Here is a 26014-nt window from a genome sequence, read left to right as displayed (position 1 = left end):
CCTTACTTATTCATCCTTGTGACAGATGCGGTCTGTTTTCTATGGGGGTATTTTTTTTTTTCTTTTACACACACACACACACACACACACACACACACACACACACAACTGAAGAAATGACACTTTACTACAATGTAAAGTAGTGAGTGTCCCCTCAAAATCACTCACGCAGCCATTAATGTCTAAACTGCTGGCAACAAAAGGGAGTACACCCCTAAGTGAAAAAGTCCAAATTGGGCCCAAAGTGTCAATATTTTGTGCGGCCCCCTAATTTTTTTCCAGCACTGTCTTAACCCTCTTGGGCATGGAGTTCACCAGAGTTCCACAGGTTGCCACTGGAGTCCTCTTCCACCATGATGACATCACGGAGCTGGTAGATGTTAGAGACCTTGCACTCCTCCACCTTCTGTTCGAGAATGCCCCACAGATGCTCAATAGGGTTTAGGTCTGGAGACATGCTTGGCCAGTCCATCACTTTTACCTTCAGCTTCTTTAACAAGGCAGTGGCTGTCATGGAGGTGTGTTTGGGGTCGTTATGTTGGAATACTGCCCTGCGGCCCAGTCTCCGAAGGGGGGGGGGATCATGCTCTGATTCAGTATGTCACAGTACATGTTGGCATTCATGGTTTCCTCAATGAACTGTAGCTCCCCAGTGCCGGCAGCCCCAGACCACGACACTCCCACCACTATGCTTGACTGTAGGCAAAACACGCTTGTCTTTGTGCTCCTCACCTGGTTTACGCTACACACGCTTGACACCATCTGAAGCAAAAATGTTTATCTATCATCAGACCACAGGACATGGTTCCAGTAATCCATGTCCTTGGTCTGCTTGTCTTCAGCAAACTGTTGCAGGCTCTCTTGTGCATCATCTTTAGAAGAGGGTTCCTTCTGGGATGACAGCCATGCAGACCAATTTGATGCAGTGTGCGGCGTATGGTCTGAGCACTGACAGGCTGACCCCCCACCCCTTCAACCTCTGCAGCAATGCTGGCAGCACTCATACATCTATTTTCCAAAGCAACCTCTGGATATGGCGCTGAGCACGTGCACTCAACTTCTTTGGTCGACCATGGTGAGGCCTGTTCTGAGAGGAACCTGTACTGTTAAACCACTGTATGGTCTTGGCCACGGTGCTACAGCTCATTTTCAGGGTCTTGGCAATCCTCTTATAGCCTAGGCCAGTAATGGCGAACCTTGGCACCCCAGATGTTTTGAAACTACATTTCCCATGATGCTCAACTTCACTGCAGAGTGCATGAGCATCATGGGAAATGTAGTTCCAAAATATCTGGGGTGCCAAGGTTTGCCATCACTGGCCTAGGCCATCTATATGCAGAGCAACAATTCTTTTTTCAGATTCTCAGAGATTTCTTTGCCATGAGGTGCCATGTTGATATTCCAGTGACCAGTATGAGAGAGTGAGAGCAATAACACCAAATTTAACACACCTTCTCCCCGTTCACCCGGAGACCTTGTAACACTAACTAGTCACATGACACCAGGGAGGGAAAATGGCTAATTGGGCCCAATTTGGGCATTTTCACTTAGGGGTGTACTCACATTTGTTGCCACTGGTTTAGACATTAATGGGTGTGTGTTGAGTTATTTTGAGGGGACAGCTAATTTACAGTGTTATACAAGCTGTATAACCACTACTTTACATTGTAGCAAAGTGTCATTTCTTCAGAAATGACAGATGAAAAGATTGAATAAAATGTTTGCAAATTGTGAGGAGTGTACTCACTTCTTAACCACGCTCCTTTAAGTACCGCCCAATATTCAGTGTAGTTTAGCCACACCCATCCAAAAGTTGGAACATACATTGCAGGCAAAGCTTACTTGCACAATATGGCACGCTTGCCTTACAAGTCCTCTTCAAATTTATCTTCTTATTTAATTTATGTCAGTCACTGCTCTTTCCCCCTCTGCAGCCATCTCTGTTGCGGCTACATCTGGGTCCACCATTGTGACGGGAATCACTTTAGTTGGGGGGGGGCCTGTGGAACCCAGCATACCTTAGAGAGGTTGAGAAATCTCTCTCTCAGCTCTCTAGTCCCCTCTCATGTGTAAGTCACCCTGTGTCTATAAGGAGCACAGGGTGACCAAGAAAATGATGGACAGCTACTTAATGGACACTGAGAAAATGGTTTTGATTACTTTAAAATGGGACAGTAATATTTATCAACAATATCTCTCAAGAAATATGTGAAGACTATTCCTGGTTTGATTCTGAACATGTTAATTGAAAGAGCTGGTCACATTGGCCTCTGTTCCATGTTCTTCAATGTAAGAAATGGACAGTCTGTTACTGGTGGTCTCCTGCTATTATCTGTGTATTGAGGTGTTATGTGTTTTCTGCTAAGCATGTCTGTCCCATTGTTAATTGTTATTAACTCACCTATTGTTTCTGTCCAGATGGCTAAGTAAATAGCTCAGGTAATTATGTTTCTGTATACAATTTCATCCGCATAGGATAATGTAATCAGGCTAACCTGAGCTGTGCGTGGTATATATTGTGTGTGAGTCTGTTTAATAAAGGTCTCAGATCTTATACAAGCTATTCTCAGCTAGTTTTGTATGGGAGTGGCTAGATTATCTGATACCTATGTTCAAGACTGAAGGAAGCGGTATACTGACGCAAGCACACAAGTGCATTGTGGGTTGCGGTTCCGTTACAGCCAACATCCTCTTTGGCCACTGGGCTGCCTCTGATGATGTTACTCTTGAGTGTGCTCACAGGGGATACATCTTCCCCAAAACTCCATTCTCATTCCAACACACTTCCAATAGGCACACTTGTTTTGGTAACAACTAAGTCTTGGCTTGAATATACTGTAAGTAAGGTGGGGGTTAGTATTTTGGTGAACCTGCTACCTTTCTCTGCATGAGCAGATCACAGGTTTACATTAAGGAGGAAGTAAACCCTCCTCTGCAAGTTGTACCTATAGGTAAGCCTATGATAAGGCTTACCTATAGGTACTGTAAATATCTCCTAAACATGCACCGTTTAGGAGATATTTACCTTACATGCAGCCAGTGACGTCACTGGCGCATGCGCTCTGAAGGAACGGCCGCTGGTGCCGTTCCTTCAGAGCCCCGTGCCGTGACCATCGGCTCCCGCGCGCGTGCGCGGGAGTGACGTCACCGCGGCTCCGGCCAATCAGATGGCCGGGTGCCGCGATCCCGGAAGACGGGCGACTGGACATGTCGCCCATCATACAGGTAAGCGGACGGCACGGCGGGGGCTCGTTCTAAGGTAAGTATTTCATAATGAGCTAGTATGCGATGCATACTAGCTCATTATGTGTTTCTCTTTCAGGTCGAAAACAAAAATAAAAATTTAGTATGGGTTTACAACCTCTTTAAAGTGACCCTGTCACTACAAGCTGTACAATCAGTAGGGGGAAGGTTGTAGAGCAGCTCTTTGACAGACCAAGAAATGTCAGATATCTGTGGTGGCCTTTGATCAGCAACACAGTGGAGATTTAAATGCACAGGCTGTCAGAAGAATGCAAAACCTTCAAAATGCCATGCAAACACAGCATTTTCCAAAAATACTTTCTGCAAATCAAGATGTTGGATTTGCAGAACTGTCCCAGGAAGCATTGCTTGAAGTCTCCCTTTAGACACTGATTAGTAATTATTAGTAACAAGAGGAGATAATCGGAGATCATCCTATAAATATGTTAGGACTGATTTAAGTCAATGCACAGCACTAGACAGATAAAAGGATGGTTTTGCAAAGAGCAGCCCTGATCCTCCTTTTCTGTAGTTCCCTGCGGTTGCTCCTGGCTCCTCCTGCCTTCTGATTACCCCCCTAGCAAGTCGCTTTCTGGGGGGTTCTCGTATAGGCTAGATCCTGAGCTGCACTGTGCGTGCCTATTGCCAAACGCAGTGTGGCTTGGCCCAGTCTCCTGCTCCCTCATCACTGGATTTGGTTGACAGCAGTGGGAGCCAATGGCTCCCGCTGCTGTCACTAAGTCCAATGAGGAGGGAGAGAGAGAGAGCACCGCCGCTGCTTTTGGGCACAACCCTGGATCAAGATCGGGCTTACCTAGGTAAGTATTTGGGGGAGCGGAACTTTTTACCTTAAAAGTGGTTTAAAGCCTTAAAGGTTTTTCACCTATGCATTAAGGTGAAAAACCGTCTGTGCTCCAGCGCCCCCCCCAGACCCCCCTTTTTCTTACCTGAGCCTGATTCGAACCAGCGATATGCATGAGCGCAGTGGCTCCAGCTGCTGTCTCTCTCCTCATTGGACAGATTGATAGCAGTAGGAGCCACTAGCTCCCGCTGGGGTCAATCAAATCATGTGAAACGGGTGCGTAGGGTGGGACCAAGTCCCGCTGTCTGTGTCAATGGATGGAGCAGCCTGACTCGGGAGCGAGCTCGCACGGGTGCCCCCAAGGAAAGTTGGGGCATCGGATGAGGAGGAGGAGCCTGGAGTGCCACTTTAATGCAGAGAACGCATTAAGGTAAAAAACCTATAGCCTTTACAATCAAAAGGCGACAAACCTTTCACTGTGTACACCAAAAGCAACTTTGCACAAGTAGAATAACGTAAACTAAGAGTTGCTCACCAAATTGTTTTTTTTCCAGGACATCTCTGCCCATTTTTATTCAAAAAAAGTTAATTTTTGGTACACAACAGATTATCTCCATAGGGGGTTTTCAGCACTTGTCTTCCAAGACTACAAAACAACTCATAAAAATGTTTTGTTCACCCCTCTGATTTACTTTAGCAGGACTGTTGCTCTGGTCCTCGGAGTTAAGGCCTCTGTCTGTTTCTCCATAGACTTCTCAAGCACTGTGTGCACAGATGCACTTCCCTGGCTGCTCCCTTGGAGTTAAACGGACTTCAAAAAGGTGGAGATATAAACACTAGTCAGCACCCCAACCATCAGTGGGTGCTGCTCACCGCCAAAATGTGGACCCAGAGTTGGACGCTTCAACCTGCCCACTACTCTGCAAAGCTTCGAGCTCCTGGACCCTGACAAGGGTTTACTTTAAACCTGGCTATAACTGCAAGATTTTCTAAACTGAACAGAAAACACCCCTGAGCTCCTCATCTCCCCACCGTTACACCTGTAATACTGAGGATTTCACCATTTTACCTCTTGATCTGGCACAGCCCTGTGACATTAGCAAATGGGGTGTGGGCACATGTAAAAAAAAAAATAAAATCCAACAATCTATACAGAAAACAAGTAGCAATGCAATTTCTTCCAGAAAACACAGACATGAGTGTGGTGGCCATATTAAAAGGCAAAAAAAAAAAAAAAAGAAAAGCCCTTTAAAGATGAACAACGTAATAAAATAAAAGGAATTGGTGTAGCAAAAAAAAAAAAAAAAAAAAAATCAACAAATACAAATTCTTAAAGCTTAAGTGGCATCTTCATATTTCTCTGAAAATGAAGACAGACACGAGTGGCTTGCAATTATTTGTAAGTTGGTGATAATAACGCCCTACTGCAATAAAAATTTTAAGTTCTGAGGGTTTCAATTATGGTTTCTTCCAAAACCACACGCTCGGCTTTGAATTCATTCGGTGGCCATTCGAGCGGCAATTTCAAGGCAATTTAAAGACTATTTTGGCTTGTATAGATCCGCAGTGTTGTGCAAGGGCATTATGCCGGTACTTTGCTTTGCACAAAAGTTAATGGAGGTTATACACAGCGATAGCTTATAACTAGACAGAAAACGTGCGGAAAAATTTAAAAGGGCCATTAAGACTATTGTGTTCAGTACAAAGCTATGTGTACTCTGTTGCGATTCTATTCATGAGTCATGACACATCCAAGTCAGTTCACCACAACATACATGTAGTTTGGCATAACCCAACATACATGTGAACCATCTATGTGTTGTGATGAACTTGGTTTTGAAAAATGCTGCATGCTATATGGTATGTAAACCTGAACAATTAAATGATGTGCTCTCTTTTAGTCTATTAAACATAACAAAACAATATTATAACTGTTCAATTACTGAAAAAAGATCTGCTGACCCTACCAGAAAGTTTGTAAGTGGATAACCTACTGTATTCTCAGCCTGGTGCACTTTATTATCAGTTAGCATGGTTTCAAAATATATATTTGTGAACCACAGAACAGGGGAACAAAGTGGTTAGCTCTTCTGCCTAGCAGCATTAGGGTCATTGGTTCAACTCCCAACTGCAGTACTACCTGTCTGGAGTTTGGATGTTCTCCCTGTGCCTGCGTGGGTTTCCTCCAACCCGCCAAAGACATGCTGGTAGATTAATTGACTCCTGTCTCAATTGACCCTTGCATGTGTGAAAGTGAGTTAGGGACCTTAGATTATAAAGCTCCTTGAAGGCAGGGACTGATGTGAACGTACAATATACATGTAAAGGGCTGCGTAAATTGACAGCGCTATATAAGTACCTATAATAGAAATAATACAAATCTAACCCCCCAAAGTAATAAGAAAGAGGAGAGATACTTCCTGTCTTAGGGTGACAACGTTGCCCCTCCAAAGAAACAGTAAGGATAGTGTTGTCCCCGCAGGACAGGAATTGTGTTATTCGCTGTATCACAAGCTAAAAATAAGGAGGAGAGCGAGAAAAGAAAAAAGGAATACAGCCACCACATCTAAGAATTAGTAAACTGCAATATATTATGTAGCCCGAAGTGGACAACGGTTACCTGACACTGCAGACTTGTCCACTGTTTTCCTAGACCTGGGATCCTCAAACTATGGTCTTCCACCTGTTGCAGAACTACACATCCCATGAGGCATTGTAAAACGCTGACATTCACAGACATGATGGGAATTGTAGTTCCTGAACAACTGGAGGGCCATAGTTTGAAGACCCCTGTCCTAGTCTGTCTCTATGCTCCCCTAGTGCTGGGCTTCGATTTTATGCATCATACTCCTGAGACTAGAAGAGCATTGTGGGAACTGTGGTCTCCCGAAGAGATATTGCTGAACTGTTCATGGACTACACCTCCCAGCAGGCCATTCACTACAGGGGATAATTGTGGGAGAGACTATACAAAAGGGATCTGCTGACCAGACCCACTCTCTCACGCTTTCTCAGATCCATCATGTGTGCATCAGTTCAACGCTGTAAAAGAGGACTGCAGCCTACTACACAACAGCCAGCCACCTGCAGACTCAGCCCAGGCAGGATAGACAACACTTGCTATGTCGGGGACACCCCAGCAGCATCACTGACTGCATCGGAGTCGGGTGACTCACTGGATCAGGAGATTACAGCCATCTCAGCCTGTTTGCAGTATGGAGAATCGACTACGACTGTTCTTCAAGAAGCAATTGAAGGTTCTCGGGTTCGGTGATTGGCCACTATTACATCTCTTTGAACACTGTATACAGACACTCTACAGCTGGATCAATAAGCGGGTTACCACTAGTCAGTACCAGCTACCTTGCCTTGATTGTCTCACACTGTGCTGCATTTAGGAATACTTTGTTCTTTGAGCTCCAACTGCCGGTGAAGATAATAGCAAGGCCTGGCATTCTGAACATTGCTATTTTATTGCTCTTAAGGGGACACGCTATGGGTATAGATTACCTCATCTCTCATTAGGATACAGGTATTATAGGCTGGCCTGGGGTTCCCCTTTAGTAGGAGTATTCCTCATAGCAAGCTATAGCTTTCCTGAGAGATCCATTCACCTACTGTTATTGTGTACATTTGTGTTATTTACTTGTCACTGTTAATGGTCATTTAACTGTTTTCTTTGTATTATTTTAACTGAATATTGGCGGTTTATCTAGGGCTCGGTTGACTAATACTCCTTTTTAAGTCTTTTTGAGCAAGTAAATCTGAAAAAGAGTTAAAGCAAATTTGCATGGTGTCATTTAAAAAGGTATACACAACATGTCTGAACCTAGAGTGTCAGGAGGGCTAGACAGTTCACAGGGTCAAGTGACAGAAGAACATACAACTACAAGCAACCTCCAAGGGGACAGTGCTACAATGACATTTTTGTGCTTGGGCTTAACATACAAAATAGTACATCACCACATATAAGGACAGCCTGTATGGATCATGAGGCCCCTTTCACACTATTGCCTTTTTGGCACTCTTTTCCAGAGCAAAAAAAAAAAAAAAAAAAAGGCATGAAAACGATTCACCATTAAATCTTATGTAACTTTTGCTGTGCTTTACAAAGTTGCTGCAAGTAGGCAGGTGCAGTCTGTAGGTGGCACTCCATGGAAGCCACAATGCAGAAAGGAAAGTCATGGGGAACTTGGCTCCTTTACGACTTCCTATGGTCACTAGGGGGAACAGCTGTCTGATTGGACGCATTCACCCCATTTGACCTTAGTGGCCATCTTGGGTAATGCCCCATACACACGTGCAGATTATCTGCAGACTTTTGTCTGCAGACTTACCTTTTCTATGTAGTGCAAGGGCCTGCCGGATTGCATACAAATTGAAAGTGTTTAGATTTGACCTCATATTATATGGTTTTGGTAAGTCTGCAGACAAAAGTCTGCAGATAATCTGCATGTGTGTATGGGGCATAAGGGCAGTGTCTATTTAAGACTGGCTCCTGGGTTTGATGTGCTTTGTGCAAGTGGGTAGTTTAGGGGCAGGTTCCTCATCTGTCAGGGACAGTGCATAGCCGCAGGGAGAGGTTCCAGAGGAGGAGGGAAATTGCAGGGACTATGCTATCTCCACTTAAGAAGCCTCCCATTTGGGTGTGGACCAGCCAGGCCACATTACTGCTCCTCGCTGCAGAAGCTGTCGGCATCGTCTCAGGATATGCTCCTCAGTTTAGTAAGTGGCTCTGGTCAGCTGTTCCTTATCCAACGGGCCTAGTTGTACATTGTTGGGACTTTCTAAATACATTGTTCTCTTATCTCGGCCTCTGTGTGATCTCTGCTACCTGACACACCATGCTGCACCCTGCTCACATGCATGCTGCAGCTTTTAAAAAGGGCACCAAAAAAGGCACCTTCCATTGTACGTCAATGGGAATGTATCAACAGCGCATCAGTTTGAAAGGGCCCTTCAAAAAACCTATTATCGCAAAAAAATAAATAAATAAATGAATAAATAATGAAGGCCGCCCTTCTGACTTTTCCTTCCACAAATGCTAATCTGGATGTTTTGCCAGCCATCTTGCTTTAACCGCTTGCAGTATATTTACTGCGGCAGTCAGCCCCTCACAGGCAGAGTGACGTAGGTCTACGTCGCTCGCCTGTGAGGCTCTGGGGAGCGAGCGCGCGCCCACAGAGGCGCGCTCCCGCTCCTGCGCGGTCACGGACCCCCCCCCCCGCGCGTGTGACCAGCGGACCCGATGTCCGCCGGTCACTCGGCGATCGGCGGGGGAGAGGGAGAATGTCAGGCAGCTTGTGTAAACAAGCCACCCGTCATTCTCCTCGCTGTAAAAACACTGATCACATGGATCTACTATGTAGATCCCTTGATCAGTGTCCTTACAGCTCAAGCCACAGCCAATCACAGTAGAAAGCACGCCCCTAGGGACACACACAGCCCCTCCCTCCCAAATAAAGTTAACCCCTTCACTACCAGTGTATTTTTACAGTAACAGTGCATATATATAGCACTGATTACTGTAGAAATGTCACTGGTAACCCCAAAAGTGTCAAAAATGTCAGTCAAGGGTCCGATCTGTCCGCCCCAACGTCGCAGTACCGCAAAAAAAAAAAAAAAAAAAAAAAAAAAAAAAAAAAAAAATCGCAGATCGCCGCCATTACACGTTAAAAAAAAAAAACACCAAAAATGACAGAAATCTTTCCCTTTGTTAGTAAACGCGATAACTTTTGCTCAAACCAATCAAAATACGCTTTTTGCGATTTTTTTTACCAAACATAGGTAGCATAAAACAAATTGGCCGAAAATTTTAAAAAACTTTGATTTTTACATTTTTTTTTGTGGGGAATTTCATATAAAAAAATGTGAAAAATATTGTTATTTTTGCAAAATGTACGCTGTTTTTTTGTTTATAGCGCAAAAAGTAAAAATCGCACAGGTGATCAAATACCACCAAAAGAAAGCTCTGTTTGTGGGAAAAAAAGGACGCCAAATTCGTTTAGGTACAGCGTCGCACGACCGCGCAATTGTCTGTTAAAGTCACGCAGTGCCGAATCGCAAAATACCCCCTGGTCGTTTAGCAGGAAAATCCTCCGGGGCTTAAGTGGTTAATAATTTAATGCACCCCGAACCAGTATTCAGATAAGGACTTCAGACTTTTTAATTGTTACCAGCAAGTCAGCACAACAGCCAGGCATTGAGTATTTTAAAGCATCCCAGCTGGTAACTAAGATTTCTTAATCATGACCTAATAGACAATAGTGTGGAGACACATTTAAGGTGTCTTGGCACTGTACATTACTGGGTAGGCGACTCTAAAATAAACAGACTGCAATGTACATTCAGTACAGGGCTAGATTTTGTGAGCACGTGTGATCACTGAATTCCAGATATATTCACTATATGGCCCAGCAGTATGTGTACAGCCCTCCCTGTAATTCAATGCAAAACCAGTGCCATAACCACATGGTTTGGTGTAGAGGAACTGGAGTGTCCTGCACAAGTCCTCAACCCCACTGAACACCTTTGAGATTAATTGGAATGGTGATTTTAGGCTGGGTCTTCACATCCAACATCAGTACTTGACCTTACAAATGATCTTTTGGGTGAATGGACACAAATTCCCACAGGCACACTCCAAAATCTTGTGAATAACCTTTCGAGAGGAGTGGAGACGATCTTAACAGTAAGAGGAGGGCCAACTTCATAATAATGCCCATGGTTTTGGAATGGGATTTCCAACAATCCAAAAAAAGGAAGTGGATGGTCAGGTGTTCATAAATATTGGCCATACAAATCCCATAGTCCCTAGTCTATCTTGGAAACGGTTTTAGAGGATTCCCATGCAGCTATACCGTTTGACAGATTAATAAAAAAAAATAAAAAAAAAAAAAAACCCTCCTAAAAAAAAATAAATAAATAAAATAAAAGAAGAAACCCACAACATTAACCACTTAAGCCCCGGAAGATTTTACCCCCTTCCTGACCAGGGCCTATTTTGTGATTCGGCTCTGCGTGAATTTAACGGACAATTGCGCGGTCGTGCGATGCTGTACCCAAATGAAATTGACGTCCTTTTTTTCCCACAAACAGAGCTTTCTTTTGGTGGTGTTTGATCACCTGTGCGATTTTCTGATCATGCGCTATAAAACAAAAAAAGAGTGACAATTTTGCAAAAATAACTTTCACATTTTTTTTTAATATGAAATCCCCCCCCCCCCCCAAAAAAAAAATGTAAAAATCTAAATTTTTTTTACATTTTAGGCCAATTTGTTTTCTGCTACATATGTTTGGTAAAAAAAAAAAAACGCAAAAAGCGTATTTTGATTGGTTTGCGCAAACATTATTGCGTTTACTAACTAAGGGAAACATTTTTTGTCATTTTTATTGTTTTTGATGGCGACGATCTGCGATTTTTTTTGCGGGACTGCAACATTGCGGCGAACAGATCGGACCCTTGACTGACATTTTTGACACTTTTGGGGGTACCAGTGACATTACTACAGTAATCAGTGCTATACATATGCACTGTTACTGTAAAAATGACACTGGCAGGGAAGGGGTTAACTTTATTTGAGAAGGAGGGGTTAAGTGTGTCCCTAGGGGTGTGCTTCTAACTGTGATTGGATGTGGATTTACATGTAACAGCAGAGATCTACGGTCCTACATAGCAGGACCGTATGATCTGTGCTGTTACACAGGGGAGAATGACAGGTGGCTTTGTTTACACTAGCCGCCTGCCTTTCTCCCGCTGTACCGGAGGATCGGGTCCGCCGCTCACTCACGCGCGCGGGGGGTCCGTGAGCGAGCGGGAGCGCGCCTCCGGTGGCGCGCACTCGCTCCCTAGAGCCTCACAGGCTAGTGGCGTACCCATACGTCACTTTGCCTGTGAGGGGCTGACTGCCGCCGTATATAGTCGTGCGACAGTCGGCAAGTGGTTAAATGCATTGTAAAATAGTTTCTGATCATTGATAAATGCCAACTTACGAAGTTTCCCACATCCATACAGACTTTGAGAAGATATATTAAAGAGGAAAGTAAGCTTAGTATAAAAATGCAGGAACAAGGCCAAGGACTAGAAACCATTATTGGCCTGTGGTCCACCGGCAGCTACTGTAATCTTCACTCATTACTGACTTGCTATGCCCTGTTCTGCACGGTGTCTCTGTATGGAGGTTGCCATCTTGGTAGAGGCAGGTCTTTGCTTCCTCAGGTCAGAGCTTCCAGCAAGGAGAACAATGTGCAGTACAGCAGTGACATCACCAAATCTCATTCCAAATCTCTAGCAGTCCGAGATCTCACCCTGCAGATATACAGCTATATAAATTAATTCACAGGAGCACCAATGCACAGGATGTGCACTGCTATCTTTTAGGAGGAATGAAAGACAAAAGAATTTTTTTGTAGGGTATTGCTTAAATAATGCTTCCCAACTGGTCCTTTCCAGTTTGTACCATCGCTACAACTTCGCTATTTGAGTTTTGCGATACTAGACCAGTCATGGATGGGAGTGGGTTGGGGGAGGTTTGGGCTGTCTCCCTCCCACCTGTTCCCCATCCATCCATTAGCAGCCATGTGCTTCCAGTGTGGAGACACTCAAATTAGAAAGTGTTAGGACTGCAGGTAAAACAGGGTGCCGTGTAGTGGCCCTGCAGATTACACATGCGTTTGCAAATGTGTGTCAACTAAACCCCTGTTCTTTATATCATGAGACAGGTCTACTTGGTTGGTGGCAGACTGGAGGGTGAATACATCAGACTGGGGGCTGGCTGACTTCCATGAACCTCTTTTAATCCTTCAACTTCTGTTTTTATCTTTTAGGAGGAATGAAAGACAAGAGATTTTTTTTTGTAGGGTATTGCTTAAAGCGGTTGTAAACCCAAAGTTAAAAAAAAAAAAAAAAAACAAACAACCTGCAAGACAAAGGCATAATGAGCTAGTATGCATCGCATACTAGCTCATTATGTATTACTTACCTTAGAACGAAGCCCCGACACGGACCCCCGGACATCGCTGCGGGCGCTGCCATGATCCCTCGCCGTCTCTTCCGGGTTCGGCGGCTCCGGCGTGGTGATTGGCTGGAAGAGACGGCTCCGGCGCGATGATTGGCCGGAGCCGCGATGACGTCACTCCCGCACATGCGCGCGGGAGTGATTTTCCGGCAAGCTCCCGGCAAATAGATTGAAGGTCCCTCCGGACCTTCAGAGCGCATGCGCCGCTCGCGCGAGCGGCTGCATGCACTGTAAATATCTCCTAAACCATGCCGGTTTAGGAGATATTATTTGTACCTACAGGTAAGCCTTATTATAGGCTTACCTGTAGGTAAAAGTGTCAAAAAGCGGGATACTACCGCTTTAAAATGTTATAGCTGTTTTGGTGAAGGCTTTTTTTTTCTAGGGTGTGACTGGGAGAGACATCTACAGAGTGTAATTGGCTGTTTGCAATACTTAAGTGCAATACTCTAAGTGGAAATTTTAAGTGGGGGATGAGCAGGATGAAGAAGAACCCCTTGTCAGAATGAGATATCTGCCTTTCTGTTCCCTGCAACAGGAAATGTAAATGGCAGGATAGTGCAGCCAATAAAAAAAAAAAAAAAAAAAAAAAAAAAAAAAAAAGGTTAAAAGTGGATAAAATGGTAGACTCTAGATCTAATCTAGATCCGAGCCATCCTGCACACCCCCCCCCCCCCCCCCGGAGGGCACGTCTCTTGTCCACAGCACATATGCACACTATTTTAATTACATTTTCTGATTAGGAAGCCAGTCGCAAAATGCATCAAAATTTTACCGCCTCTACTACACTGCGTTACATACTGTACGTCTGTTCCCATATAGCAGGGGTCTCCAAATCTAGCCCTGCAAGATTTTTTTATAGTCCCACTGATGTAGGAGGGGGAAATCGGATAGAGACCCCTATAAGGGAGGACTCAATGGAGACCCTGATGGGAACCAAGATGCAAGGGAGGACATTGATGTGGACTCGGATGTAATTGGGGACTCTGATGTGCTCACGATTATTGGGAAGTTTTTTCTTTGTTTTACTCAAGTTTTTCAAATTTTGCTGTAAATAATGTCAGGGGGTTCGTCAGGGCTCGACAAACCCCAGGCGCCAGGTCACCATTGCGACCACAAATTTGGACCTGGCGTCTGGGCAGCTGCCCAAATTCTCCCCATACCCTGGGTGCGCCCCCCTGCCCCTCCCCCGCTATGTATTCTGGGATAGCGGATGCCGCCGGGTAGAGAGGGAGGGTGAAGAGCGGACACGTCCACTCTCCTCCCCTTCTAGTTGATCTGTAAGTGAAGTTTGACGTAATTTCCGGGTCCCTATTCACAGTTTTGTCGGCCATCAAGGCTGAGAAAAAATGTAATCCTGTGCGATGTGCATTGGAATACATTCATTTGGAGTACAGTGGAGACCTGCGGGGTCTTTTATACCCTGAGATGTCTCATTAAAAAGAGAACCTGTGACCAAAAAAAAAAAAAAAATCATAACATAGGGGACGTCTTATCCCCTATGTGGCACAAAAAAAAAAAAAAAAAAAACAATGTAGATTTTAAAAAATTCAAGTTACACCCAAGCACATAAACCCCCCCCCAAATAAAAATAAAATAAAAAAATTGAGGCCCCCCCACCCCAACATATACACACGTACAAACTTAAATGCACGCGGCGAGGCGCCTACGCCTGAAAACATTGATTGCGATACAAATGTTGCATATCGCTGCGCACGCCAGAATGAGAGCAATACTTCTAGCACCAGACCTCCTTTATAACACTAAACTGATGACTTATAGGGGGCTTTTAACCGCTTGCCGACTGCGCACAGTATATTTACTGCGGCAGTCAGCCCCGGCCAGGCAGAGTGACGTAGGTCTACGTCGCTAGCCTGGGACCGGCTTTTGAGCCAATAGCGAGCGCGCGCCCGCTGAGGCGCGCCCGCCCCGGCTCGTTCACAGAGGAGTCCGCGCGTGTGACCGGCGGACCCGATGTCCGCCGCTCACACTACGATCGACGGTAGAGCGGGAGAAAGGCAGGCGGCTTATGTAAACAAGCCGCCTGTCAATTTCCCCTGTGTAAAAATGGAGATCAGACGGTTCTACTATGTAGAACCGTTGACCTCTGTTTTTACAATAGTAGACCTGTCTCACTACAGTTAGAAACACGCCCCTAGGACACACTTAACCCACCCTCCCTCTCCAATACAGTTAACCCCTTCCTCTTTCCCTTTGTTAGTAAACGCGATAATTTTTGCGAAATCAAATCAAAATACGCTTTTTGCGATTTTTTTTACCAAAAATATGTAGCATAAAACAAATTGGCCGAAAATGTTAAAAAAATTTAGATTTTTATATTTTTTGGGGGGGGAATTTCATATAAAAAAGTGAAAAATATTGTTATTTTTGCAAAATTTACGCTCTTTTTTTGTTTGTAGCGCATGATACAAAAAAAAAAAAAAAAAAATCGCACAGGTGATCAAATACCACCAAAAGAAAGCTCTGTTTGTGGGGAAAAAAAAAGGACGTAAAATTTGTTTAGGTACAGCGTCGCACGACCGTGCAATTGTCCGTTAAAGTCACGCAGTAAAAAAAAAAAAAAAACCCTGGTCAGGAAGGGGGTAAAATCTTTCGGGGCTTAAGTGGTTAAAGAGATCGACCATGAAAAATATAGGGTACTGACATGTTTAAAGTTTGACATGTTGAATATCTATTTACTTGGTGCAACCTCAGCTTTTATGTTTTACCAAAAAATTGGGTCATTTATTGCATTTTCATGCCCAATAAAAAATTAACTTTTAAAAGGTTTTTTTTTTTTTTTTTTAAACGGAAATTTGCTTCCTAGACCTTTGCAGTTATCTTGTGTGGCATATTATACAATTGGAACTGCCACTATTTTATTCTCTAGGTGTCTGCTTTCGGAAAATATTTAATGTTTGGGGGTTTTATGTAATGTTTAGGTCTAAAATTCTTTTTTTTTTTTTTTTTTTTTTCGCACTGACAGCAAAAGAGTTGAAAAAAAAAAAAAAAAAAAGTTTACCTTTGAGAACATAATACATGTTCTACCTGTAATATTGGTTTGTTTTTTAAATGGCTCCTAACTTTTTTAGCTGGCGCCTAGATTTAAAGTGAATTTGTCAAGCCCTGTATTTGATGACAGTGATCATAAATGTACATTAGGAGCATGGAATACTAAAACAATTTAGATGTTGGCTTCTAGAGATGAATGGAGGCTGCAACATGTAGGCCCAGAGATGTATAGTAACTAAGTAGAACTACTTCACCACTGTACTTAAGTACCGAAAGGCGGTATCTGTACTTTCCTAGAGTAGAATTTTTTTCTCCTACTTCCACTTTTACTTCACTACATTTTTTCGATGATTTCAATACTTCTACTCCAATATTTTTTTTTTGTGCTGCATAGTTACTCGTTACTATTATAAAAATTACCACTGCCAGAACAGTAGATGGCAGGTTTCATGAAGCTCAAAACATGTGTATTATCAGCGCATACGAAAATAAATGCTACTGTATGTATAAATAAAAGCTGCATTTGAAATAATAAAAAACAATATGATGTTCAAACTTTTGACTTCTTTCTTTAATAACTACATAACACAGTACTTGTACTTTTACTTTCAGTACTTGAGTAGCAACATTTTTAAAAAAAACTACTTGCAATACTAAGGGCTCTTTCACACGGTCCGCCTCCGCAGGCGGATCCGTGTTGCTCAGCGGGGATCGATCCGCGATCCCCGCTGACCCGGGCGGATGACAGCTCCCTCTCCGCTTGCAGAGCGGAGAGGTAGGTGTCTCAGCACCCGCTGCCCTCTATGGGGGATCGGAGGAGAGCGGACCGCTTGTCCGCTCTCATCAGATCCGCTCCGCTCCGATTACTGAACGGATGGAAAAATAGGGTTTCCATCCATCCAGATTTCAGCACAGGATCGGATGCGGATGGCAGCGGAGGTGTCTCCGCTGACATCCGCTGCCCCATAGAGCTGCATGGAGGATCCGATCAGATCCGCCTAAAAAACTGACAGGCGGATCTGATCGGACCGCCCGTGTGAAAGAGGCCTTAAGTACAAAAAATGTTGAATACTTTAGTACTTCTACTCAAGTCACTTTTTGATCGAGCACTTGTACTTTTACTCAAGTATGGGTTTCGAGTTCTTTATACAACTCTGTGTAGGCCTGTGTTTTATGATGGGATTTAATGACTAAGCATTTAATGCAATAACAAGAAAAATATTATATTCCCAATAATTAATTAAAAAGTAAGTTGTGTTCACAGGAAGGTTTTACTATTCAGCTTCAGGTCCACTGTAAATGCATCTCTGCTGCATAAACACATACTGTGTAAGTTGACGCATTCAATAAACAGAGACTATAAAAGGAACAGCAGGTAGCTTTCATTTGTGGAATCACTTGAAAGTCCATGTTGTGAATGAAAATATTTTTAAAGAAAGTGGACATGTACAGGTGACCCTAGATCTTGGAAAGAAGTAAACCCTTGTATTACTGGGAAAAAAAAAAAAAAAATAGTTTATCACTACATTATTCTTCATTTTAAATATCTTCCTCATTTTAAGTTCAACAAGCAGGTCTATGAATATACAGGTGCATCTCATAAAATTAGAATATTATTAAAAAGTAAAATTTATTTAAGTAATTCAATTAAAAAAGTGAAACTCATATTTTATATAGATGCGTTACACACAGAGTGATATATTTCAAGCATTTCTTTCTTTTAGATTTTGACGATTATAGCTTACAGCTAGAGAAAACCCAAAATTCAGTATCTCAGAAAATTAGAATGTTACAGAAGACCAATAAAAAAAAAAAAAAAAAGGATTTTTAATACAGAAATGTTGGCTTATAAAAAAAAAAAAAAGACCAATAAAAAAAAAAAAAAAGGATTTTTAATACATGTACAGTATAGTATGCACTCAATACTTTGTCGGGGCTCCTTTTGCATGAATTACTGCATCAATGCAGAGTGGCATGGAGGCGATCAGCCTGCAGCACTGCTGAGGTGTTATAGAAGACCAGGTTGCTTTGATAGTGAGCTTGATCTCATCTGCATTGTTAGGTCTGGTGTCTCTCATCTTCCTCTTTATAATACCCCACAGATTCTCTATGGGGTTTAAGTCAGGTGAGTTTTCTAGCCAATCAAGCACAGTGATACCATGATCGGACCCCTAACTGACATTTGACACTTTTGGGGGGACCAGTGACATTACTACAGTAATCCGTGCTAAAAATATGCACTGTTACTGTAATAATGACTCTGGCAGGGAAGGGGTTAACCCTGTGAGTGATCAAGGGGTTAAAATGTATAGGGGAGTATGGCTTGTGAAATGACCATTGAGACATGTCATCCTATATAGAAGGATCACATGGGCTCTATGGTCATTGCAGGGAGAAGGACAGTCGGCTGTGTTTACAACAACCGACCTTCTCTCTCAGCGGGGAGCGATCACGGGTTTCAGGCGGCAATCGGAGCTGCCTCACCCGTGCATCGGCTTCCCCGCTGCCGAGTGGGGGCGGGAGCACACCCCGGCGGCGTGCGCTCACACCCTAGCTTCCCGCGCGTGACCGACATAGACCTACGTCGGTTCGCGCAGAAGAGCCACCCTGCCACAGTAAATCTGCGGCGGGTGGTCGGGAAGTGGTTAAATCAGGTATTGGTACTTTTGGCAGTGTGGGCGGTGCCAAGTCCTGCTGGAAAATGAAATCAGCATCTCCATAAAGTTGGTCATCAGAGGGAAGCATGAAGTGCTCTAGAATTTCCTGGTAGAGGGCTGCACTGACTTTGGACTTGATAAAACACAGTGGAACAACACCAGCAGATGACATGGCTCCCCAAATCATCACTGACTGTGGAAACTTCACACTGGACCTCATGCAACTTGGATTCTGTGCCTCTCCACTCTTCCTCCAGACTCTGGGACTTTGATTTCCAAATGAAATGCAAAATTTTCCACAGTCAGTGATGATTTGGGGAGCCATGTTATCTGCTGGTGTTCCACTGTGTTTTATCAAGTCCAAAGTCAGCGCAGCTATCTACCAGGAAATTCTAGAGCACTTTGAGTGCAGGGCTCTAATGTTTGAAGATTTTTAGCAAGCGGTTTTTGCTGGGACTTGTAGTATCAACAGGGAGGACATAGGTCATCTATGTATGATTCAGACAAATTATGATGGCAAGCTCATCATTTATTTCTGCTTAGTACAGCGCAGAGTGAGACAATCTTATCAAGAGTGCTGCAATAATCATAACTGGAGATAAAAGAGGAACAGCCAGGATGTGACTTACAGGAAAAGTACATGTCGCTGTCAGCTAAAAGGTTTTCCTGACCTTTAAACATTCATTTCAACATTAATCTTCTCAAAAGATTATATGTGCACTTATTTAATACATAGTATTTACCTATAAAAGCCCCCCTTGTTTAGACATCTGAAAAAGACTGCTGCTAGGTGCTGCCATTTTGTATATATTTTATTATTACAGATCAGTAAGCAACAGCAGAAAAAAATTGGAGCTGTCGTCACACTGACATTCTATAGTATCCTTCACTCTTTCCCTGGCGCCTACATAAAAAGTTTATGTAGGGAGGAGAGAGAGGCAGAGGAGCTGGGCCAGTACAGGCAGTAATTAGACAATCCCCGAAGAAGAGAGGGCTATGACATGCAAGGAGGGGGGGGGGGGGGGGGGCATGCTAGGGAATGGACTAGTCAATTTTTTTTTTTAGGCAAATTTGAAGGTGCATTGCTAGTAACAGCCCATTCAGACTGGCGCAATCCGACTTCGAGGGGCGACCTGTGAAGTCGCGGTGCACGACTTGCAGGGACTTCACATAATGGAAGTCTATGCAAGTCGCTCCCAGGTCACCCCAAAGTAGTACAGGACCCTTTTTCTAAGTCGGAGCGACTTGTGTCGCTCCTATTAGAACGGGTCCTGTGCTAATCTATGACGAGCAACCGACCGCGACTTGTCAGGCTGACAAGTCGCCTGACAAGTCGCGCTAGTCTGAATGGGGTCTTAATAGGAAAACATTGCAAAACAATGCAGGTGGGCATTTAAAATACAGTAAAACCTTGGATTGCAAGCATAATTCATTCCGAAAACATGCTTGTAATCCAAAGCATTTGTATATCAAAGCAAATTCTCCCAAAAGAAAAGTTCCACAACCAATTATTCATAAATCCTTCAGTTTATAGTCCATATAAAAAGATTATAGCAATGTGATAGATTGTGTAACCATACAATGTCCATCCACAAATGGCGCTTCCACAAGGGGATTAGAGGCAAAATCCAGCAGGAGCTACAGAGTATAAAAGAGAAGAGAGGCGTCTCTTCGTCCCGGTTCACACTACCGCGACTTGTCAGCCTGACAAGTCGCGGTCCATTCTGTGCTTAGAAAATAGTTCTTGTACTACTTCGGGGCGACATCGGAGCGACTTGCATTGACTTCAATTATGTGAAGTCCGTGCAAGTCGTGCCGAAGTCGTGGTGCACGCGACTTCACAGGTCGCCTTCGAAGTCGGATCGCCATAGTGTGAACCGACACTAAGTGTAGCAATATGGTTACATTTAGTGAATGTACAACATTTAGCAACTCATATGGTTAATGATTGAGGAGGGAACATCCAAGTATGCAGGCATCTGGGGTAAAGCTGTCCACAGACCGTCCTCCTCACCGCCGGCTCCCACCGCTTTCAGTCTGCAGTCATGACCGGGAAGACTACCCTGCAGTAGAGCGATCTGAAAGCAAGGCTTGAAGCTCACATGGAGCGCAGCGTGGAAGGGATGACATAGATGGCGGTGAGGAGGACAGTCTATGTGGACAGCTTTACCGCGGATGCCTGCATTCTAAGGCCCCGTTCACACTGGGGCAATCAGACTTCCCGGGGCGACCTCGGAGCGGCCGGAACGGACTTCATATCATTGAAGTCTATGGCGGTCGCCTCCTGGTCGCCCCAAAGAAGCTCCGGACCCTTTTTCTAAGTCGGAGCGACTTGTGTCGCTCCTATTAGAACGGGTCCGCAGCTTCTCTATAGAAGGCGACCTACGGCGACCTGTGAGGCAACCAGGTCGCCCCAGTGTGAACGGGGACTTAGATGTGCCTGTATTATTCATCAATCATGTTAGTTGCTAAATGTTGTACTTTCAATAAATGTAACCATATTGCTACACTTAGTGCCCATTCACATACGAGCGACGCTACTTCGCACCGCGACCTAACATTGAAGTCTATGGCGGTCGCCTCCGGGTCGCCCCAAAGAAGCTCCGGACCCTTTTTCTAAGTCGGAGCGACTTGTGTCGCTCCTATTAGAACGGGTCCGCAGCTTCCCTATGGGAGGCGACCTACGGCGACCTGTGAGACGACCAGGTCGCCTCAATGTGAACCGGGACTTAGAGGTGCCTCTCTTCTCTTTTATACTCAGTTGTGACATGAAGCTACTTGTATATATCAAGACATCGCTTGTATAGCAAGTCATAATTTATAGAAATAAAATGTTACTTGTCTTGCAAAACGCTCTCAAACCAAGTTACTCTCAATCCAACGTTTTACTGTTTTTGCTTTTACTGCCAAATTAAAAACTGTAAGGCCCCTTTCACACACGGTAGTCCGTCAGCGGACTCCGCTTTTATCAGCGGGGATCGATCCGCCGATCCCCCACTGAGCAGGCGGATGGCAGCTCTGTCTCTGCGCCGTGTGCGGAGACAGAGCTGTCAGGTCCCCATCCTTCTCTATGGGGGAATCGGATGAGAATGGACCGTCTGTCCGTTCTCATCCGATCCGACAGACGGATGGAAAATAGGGTTTCCATCCATTCGGATTTGAGGGATCAGATGTCAGCGAACATGTCTCCGCTGACATCCGATATCCCATAGAGATGCATAGGGCATCCGTTCAGATCCGCCTGAAAAACGGACAGGCGGATCTGAACGGTCTGCTTGTGTGAAAGGGGCCTAATGGAGTCAGGCAGCATATGCAGTAGTCAATATGGTGCTTAATTATATTCAAAAGTGGTGCCGGGCTCATCAATTTAGGCTAATATGTATTCTGCTACATATTTCTGGTAAAAAGAAATCCTAATAAGTGTATATTGATTGGTTTGCGCAAAAGTTATAGCGTCTTCAAATTATGGGATAGATATATGGACTTTTTTTTTTGTTTATTTTTTTTTATTACTAATGGTGGCGATCAGTGATTTGTAGCGGGACTGCGACATTGCGTTATTTTTTGCGCAGCCAGGCCGCCCTGCTGCAGTATATACGTAAATATGCGGCAGGCGGTCCAGAAATGGTTAAAGAGTAACGTCACAGTTAAAGGTCTGATGCACCGTCATAGTATGACGTTGCCCCAGCCAATGTCATTGTATGATATGACGAAACACGTAGGGCGGAGCGATGAGCTGATGTAATCGCGTTCTTCGATTCCCGGACGTGTGTATCGCTGGCCGGCAAGATTCCTAAGACGACATTTGTAAACATACCTTGATGTAAGTGCAACCTTACTTTATTTTAATATATTTCCATAGGATTTTACACTATGTGGAGCTTTTTTTTATTTTTTTTATTTCTTGGGATGATAGTATGGAAGCATCATCTGGATGGTCTTCACCTATGGCTCTAAGGAGACATTTAAACTGCATCAAAAGGCCCTGGCTGGGTGTGTAGCCATAAGTGTTATTCACCCTCGGTGATAGGAGGTCCCTTTGAGTTGGTATGGCATTGGGTTGAGTTGGTATTTTGTACGGATACGAGTGATGGTGCTCCAGACAACATCTCACTCTGGGTGACAGATGGTGGCTATATTGCAGATGTACTGACAAGAATTTCACATTTACATTCTCACTTTTTTGGACTTTTTAACTTTCACTTCTCTGGACATGATTTCATTTGGATGTCAATTATTTTTTGTATTATATGGGTGCAATTACTCATTTAGTGCAACTCTATTGATGCTTTTAAATATTATGGTACTGTGCTTATATCTCACAGGAGAGTTACTGCTTGAATAATTGGTGTATTTTTGGTTTAATTTTATTCAAACAAGCGCAGTTTTTTCGTCCCTTTATTTAAACATATATATCCTAATTTTTTTTTTTTATAAAAATGTGAAAGATGCTGGTACACTGAGTAAATAGTACCCAGCAAGTTTAAAATTGTGCATGCTTGTGGAATGGTGATAAACTACGGTACTTAAAAATCTTCATAGACGACATTTTAAAAATTTGTACAGGTTACCCGTTTCGAGAGTTACAGAGGAGGTCTAGAGCTAGAGGTATTGCTCTCGCTCTAACATTCGTGGCGATACCTCACGTGTGGTCCAAATACCAATGACATATATGTACGCGACTTACATATGCGTTTTGCGTTTGCTTCTGCGGGTGAGCACAGAGGGAAGTTGGAGCTTTCATTTTTTTTTTTCTTATTTATTTTACTTTTAATATTTACACTGTCCCTTAATTTATTTTTGTTAAATCATTTTTATTCCTATGAGTCCCGGTTCACACTGAGGCGACCTGTGAGGCGACCTGGTCGCCTCACAGGTTGCCGTAGGTCGCCTCCCATAGGGAAGCTGCGGACCCGTTCTGATAGGAGCGACACAAGTCGCTCCGACTTAGAAAAATGTTATGAAGTCCGTGGCGGCCGCTCCGAGGTCGCGGCGCGCTGCTCTCACCGCGACCTCGGAGGTCGCGGTGCGAAGTAGCGTCGCTCGTATGTGAACGGGCACTTACAAGGAATGTAAACATCCCTTGTAAATGAAATAAGGAAGACAGGTCCTCTTTATGGAGAGAGCTGGGGGTCAAAAGGACCCCAAATCGCTCCTTTTCTTTTACAGCAAAAGAAAACCCTAAAATTACTTCCTTCCACCCTGGACTGGAAGGGATGTCATGATGTCGCTCCAGTCCTCCAAGGCTATAGAGGCGATCAAAGATGATCTACTCATCGATCGCCTCTGGCAAAAACCGGCCGTACCATCATATTGTTTTTTGGGCTAACCGGTGGAAACGGGAAGCTCGAGAAACACCGGCTAACAGCGGCTGTAAAGAACAATACTGGGGTTATGGCGGATATCTTCAGGCATAACCCCAGTAAACCACTTCAAAGCTGTATATATATATATATATTTTGCAGTCTTGAAGTAGTTAAGCAAACTCCATGCTGTCTCCAATAAAGCTCAACCTAGCAGCAAGTTTACTAAAATATTCACAACACAAGGGGCAGAGTGACATAAAAAAATTACATCACTCACTAGTGCCTGGTGCAGCATGAGGTCTAGATAAGGCCCTGAATATCACCCAATACATACTGTAAGTGTTTACCCTAGAACAGAAGTCTTCAAACTATGGCCCTCCAGTTTTTTTAGGAACTACAATTCCCATCATGCCTTGTCATGTCTGTGAATGTCAGAGTTTTACAATGCCTCATGGGATGTGTAGTTCCGCAAAACAGCTGGAGGGCCATAGTTTGAGAATCCCTGCCCTAGAATAGTGGTATGAGGTCGGAACCTGCTGTAATACATGCCTGATGGTAACTGGTATGTATGTATGGTGATCCGATTAGGTTAAAAAATGTCCCTTGGTCATAATAAGTACTTACAACTTTAGTCATTGTTGCCCCTCAGAAGTTCTCATACAAATCAGATGCTAAATATACAGTGTAACTGATATCAGACCATCAAAAATTGTATTATATGACCAAAAGTTTCTAGAAGCCTGACCATCACACCAATATAAGCTTGTTGGACATCCTATACCATGATGGCGAACCTTGGCACCCCAGATGTTTTGGAACTACGTTTCCAGTGATGCTCATGCACTCTGCAGTGCAGTAGAGCACCATTGGAAATGTAGTTCCAAAACATCTGGGGTGCCAAGGTTCACCATCACTGTAACCTTTACCAAAACCATGGGCATCAATAAGGAGGTGACCTTTTGCAGCTATAACAGCTACCATTTTTCTTGTAAAAGACTTTCCACAGGATTTTGCAATGTGTCAACCATTTTTATTTTGCCCATTCAGCCAGGAGAAAATTTGAGAGGTCAGGTACTGATCTTGGATGAGAAGGCCTGGCTCACAGTTGAGGTGTTGAATGATCCCAAGGGTATTCAGTAGGGTTGAGGTCAGGACTCTGTGCAGGACGCTTGAGTTTCTCCACCCAAAACTCATTAATCCATGGCTTAGAGCTGACTTTGTACACAGGGGTACAGTCATACTGAAACAGGACAAGGCCATCTCCAAACTGTTACCACAAGGTTGGATGTGCACCATTGCCTTTGTATGCTGTAGCATTAACTGTACCATTTACTGGCAACACTTAATCATTTGGACGGGTGCCCACATACTATTGCCTATATTATGTAGCTACTGGTGTCCAAAGATAGGCCTAGCATTCCCAGAATCCTTTGAGGGTCTGTCATGAAACACAAGCATCCATCAAACATTTCAGCACAATAAATGATTACCTTATTGAGGTGGGGGTTCCTGGTGATGTCATATCCTCTCTTTTTAATATGCTGGGTCTTATTAGGAAGAACGTTGCCGGATCCAGCGTGACACACTCTGACCAGATTCCAGTTCACTCTCTGAGGGTTCCTGACCAGAGAGAGCCATGACCCCACCCTTAGTGCGCAAGGGGCAGCTTTATTTCCTGCTGATAGGATTCGGTTGACTATCAAGCTATTCATTTTTTATCTGAAAAATAAAAATATAGAAAATAAATATCCAGTCACTGCATATGTAAACTATTGGAAAAGAAAAAAAAAAAAAAAAAAAAAAAAGGAAGACAGCAAACAATTTTTTTTTTTTTTTTTTTAAATCAAGGCCTCCAGCCCCATTTCTATCCAAATTCAACCCATCACTCTACCATACTACACTGGAAGCTCTTTGTTTGCATGCTATAGGCAAAAAGCACAGCACTACTTAACCATATATTTCTTTTATGCACATTGG

General features: G+C 43.7%; 1 protein-coding gene across 1 annotated transcript in view; it reads right to left on the bottom strand.

The window, feature by feature from the left end:
• ME3 (malic enzyme 3) overlaps positions 1-25752 on the bottom strand; it is a 306056-nt gene extending 280304 nt beyond the window's left edge. Inside the window, exon 1 of the mRNA XM_082248513.1 lies at positions 25528-25752. Coding sequence (XP_082104639.1) covers positions 25528-25749 — 222 coding nt within the window. The 5' untranslated portion in view covers positions 25750-25752. The remainder of the gene's footprint in view (positions 1-25527) is intronic.
• Positions 25753-26014: the final 262 nt, after the last annotated feature.

Source organism: Pelophylax lessonae (genome assembly GCF_965119305.1).
Source record: "Pelophylax lessonae genome assembly, chromosome: 2".
Taxonomy (NCBI): Eukaryota; Metazoa; Chordata; class Amphibia; order Anura; family Ranidae; genus Pelophylax; species Pelophylax lessonae.
Note: the sequence above shows the minus strand (reverse complement) of the source record. Positions and strands in the feature narration are given on the sequence as shown.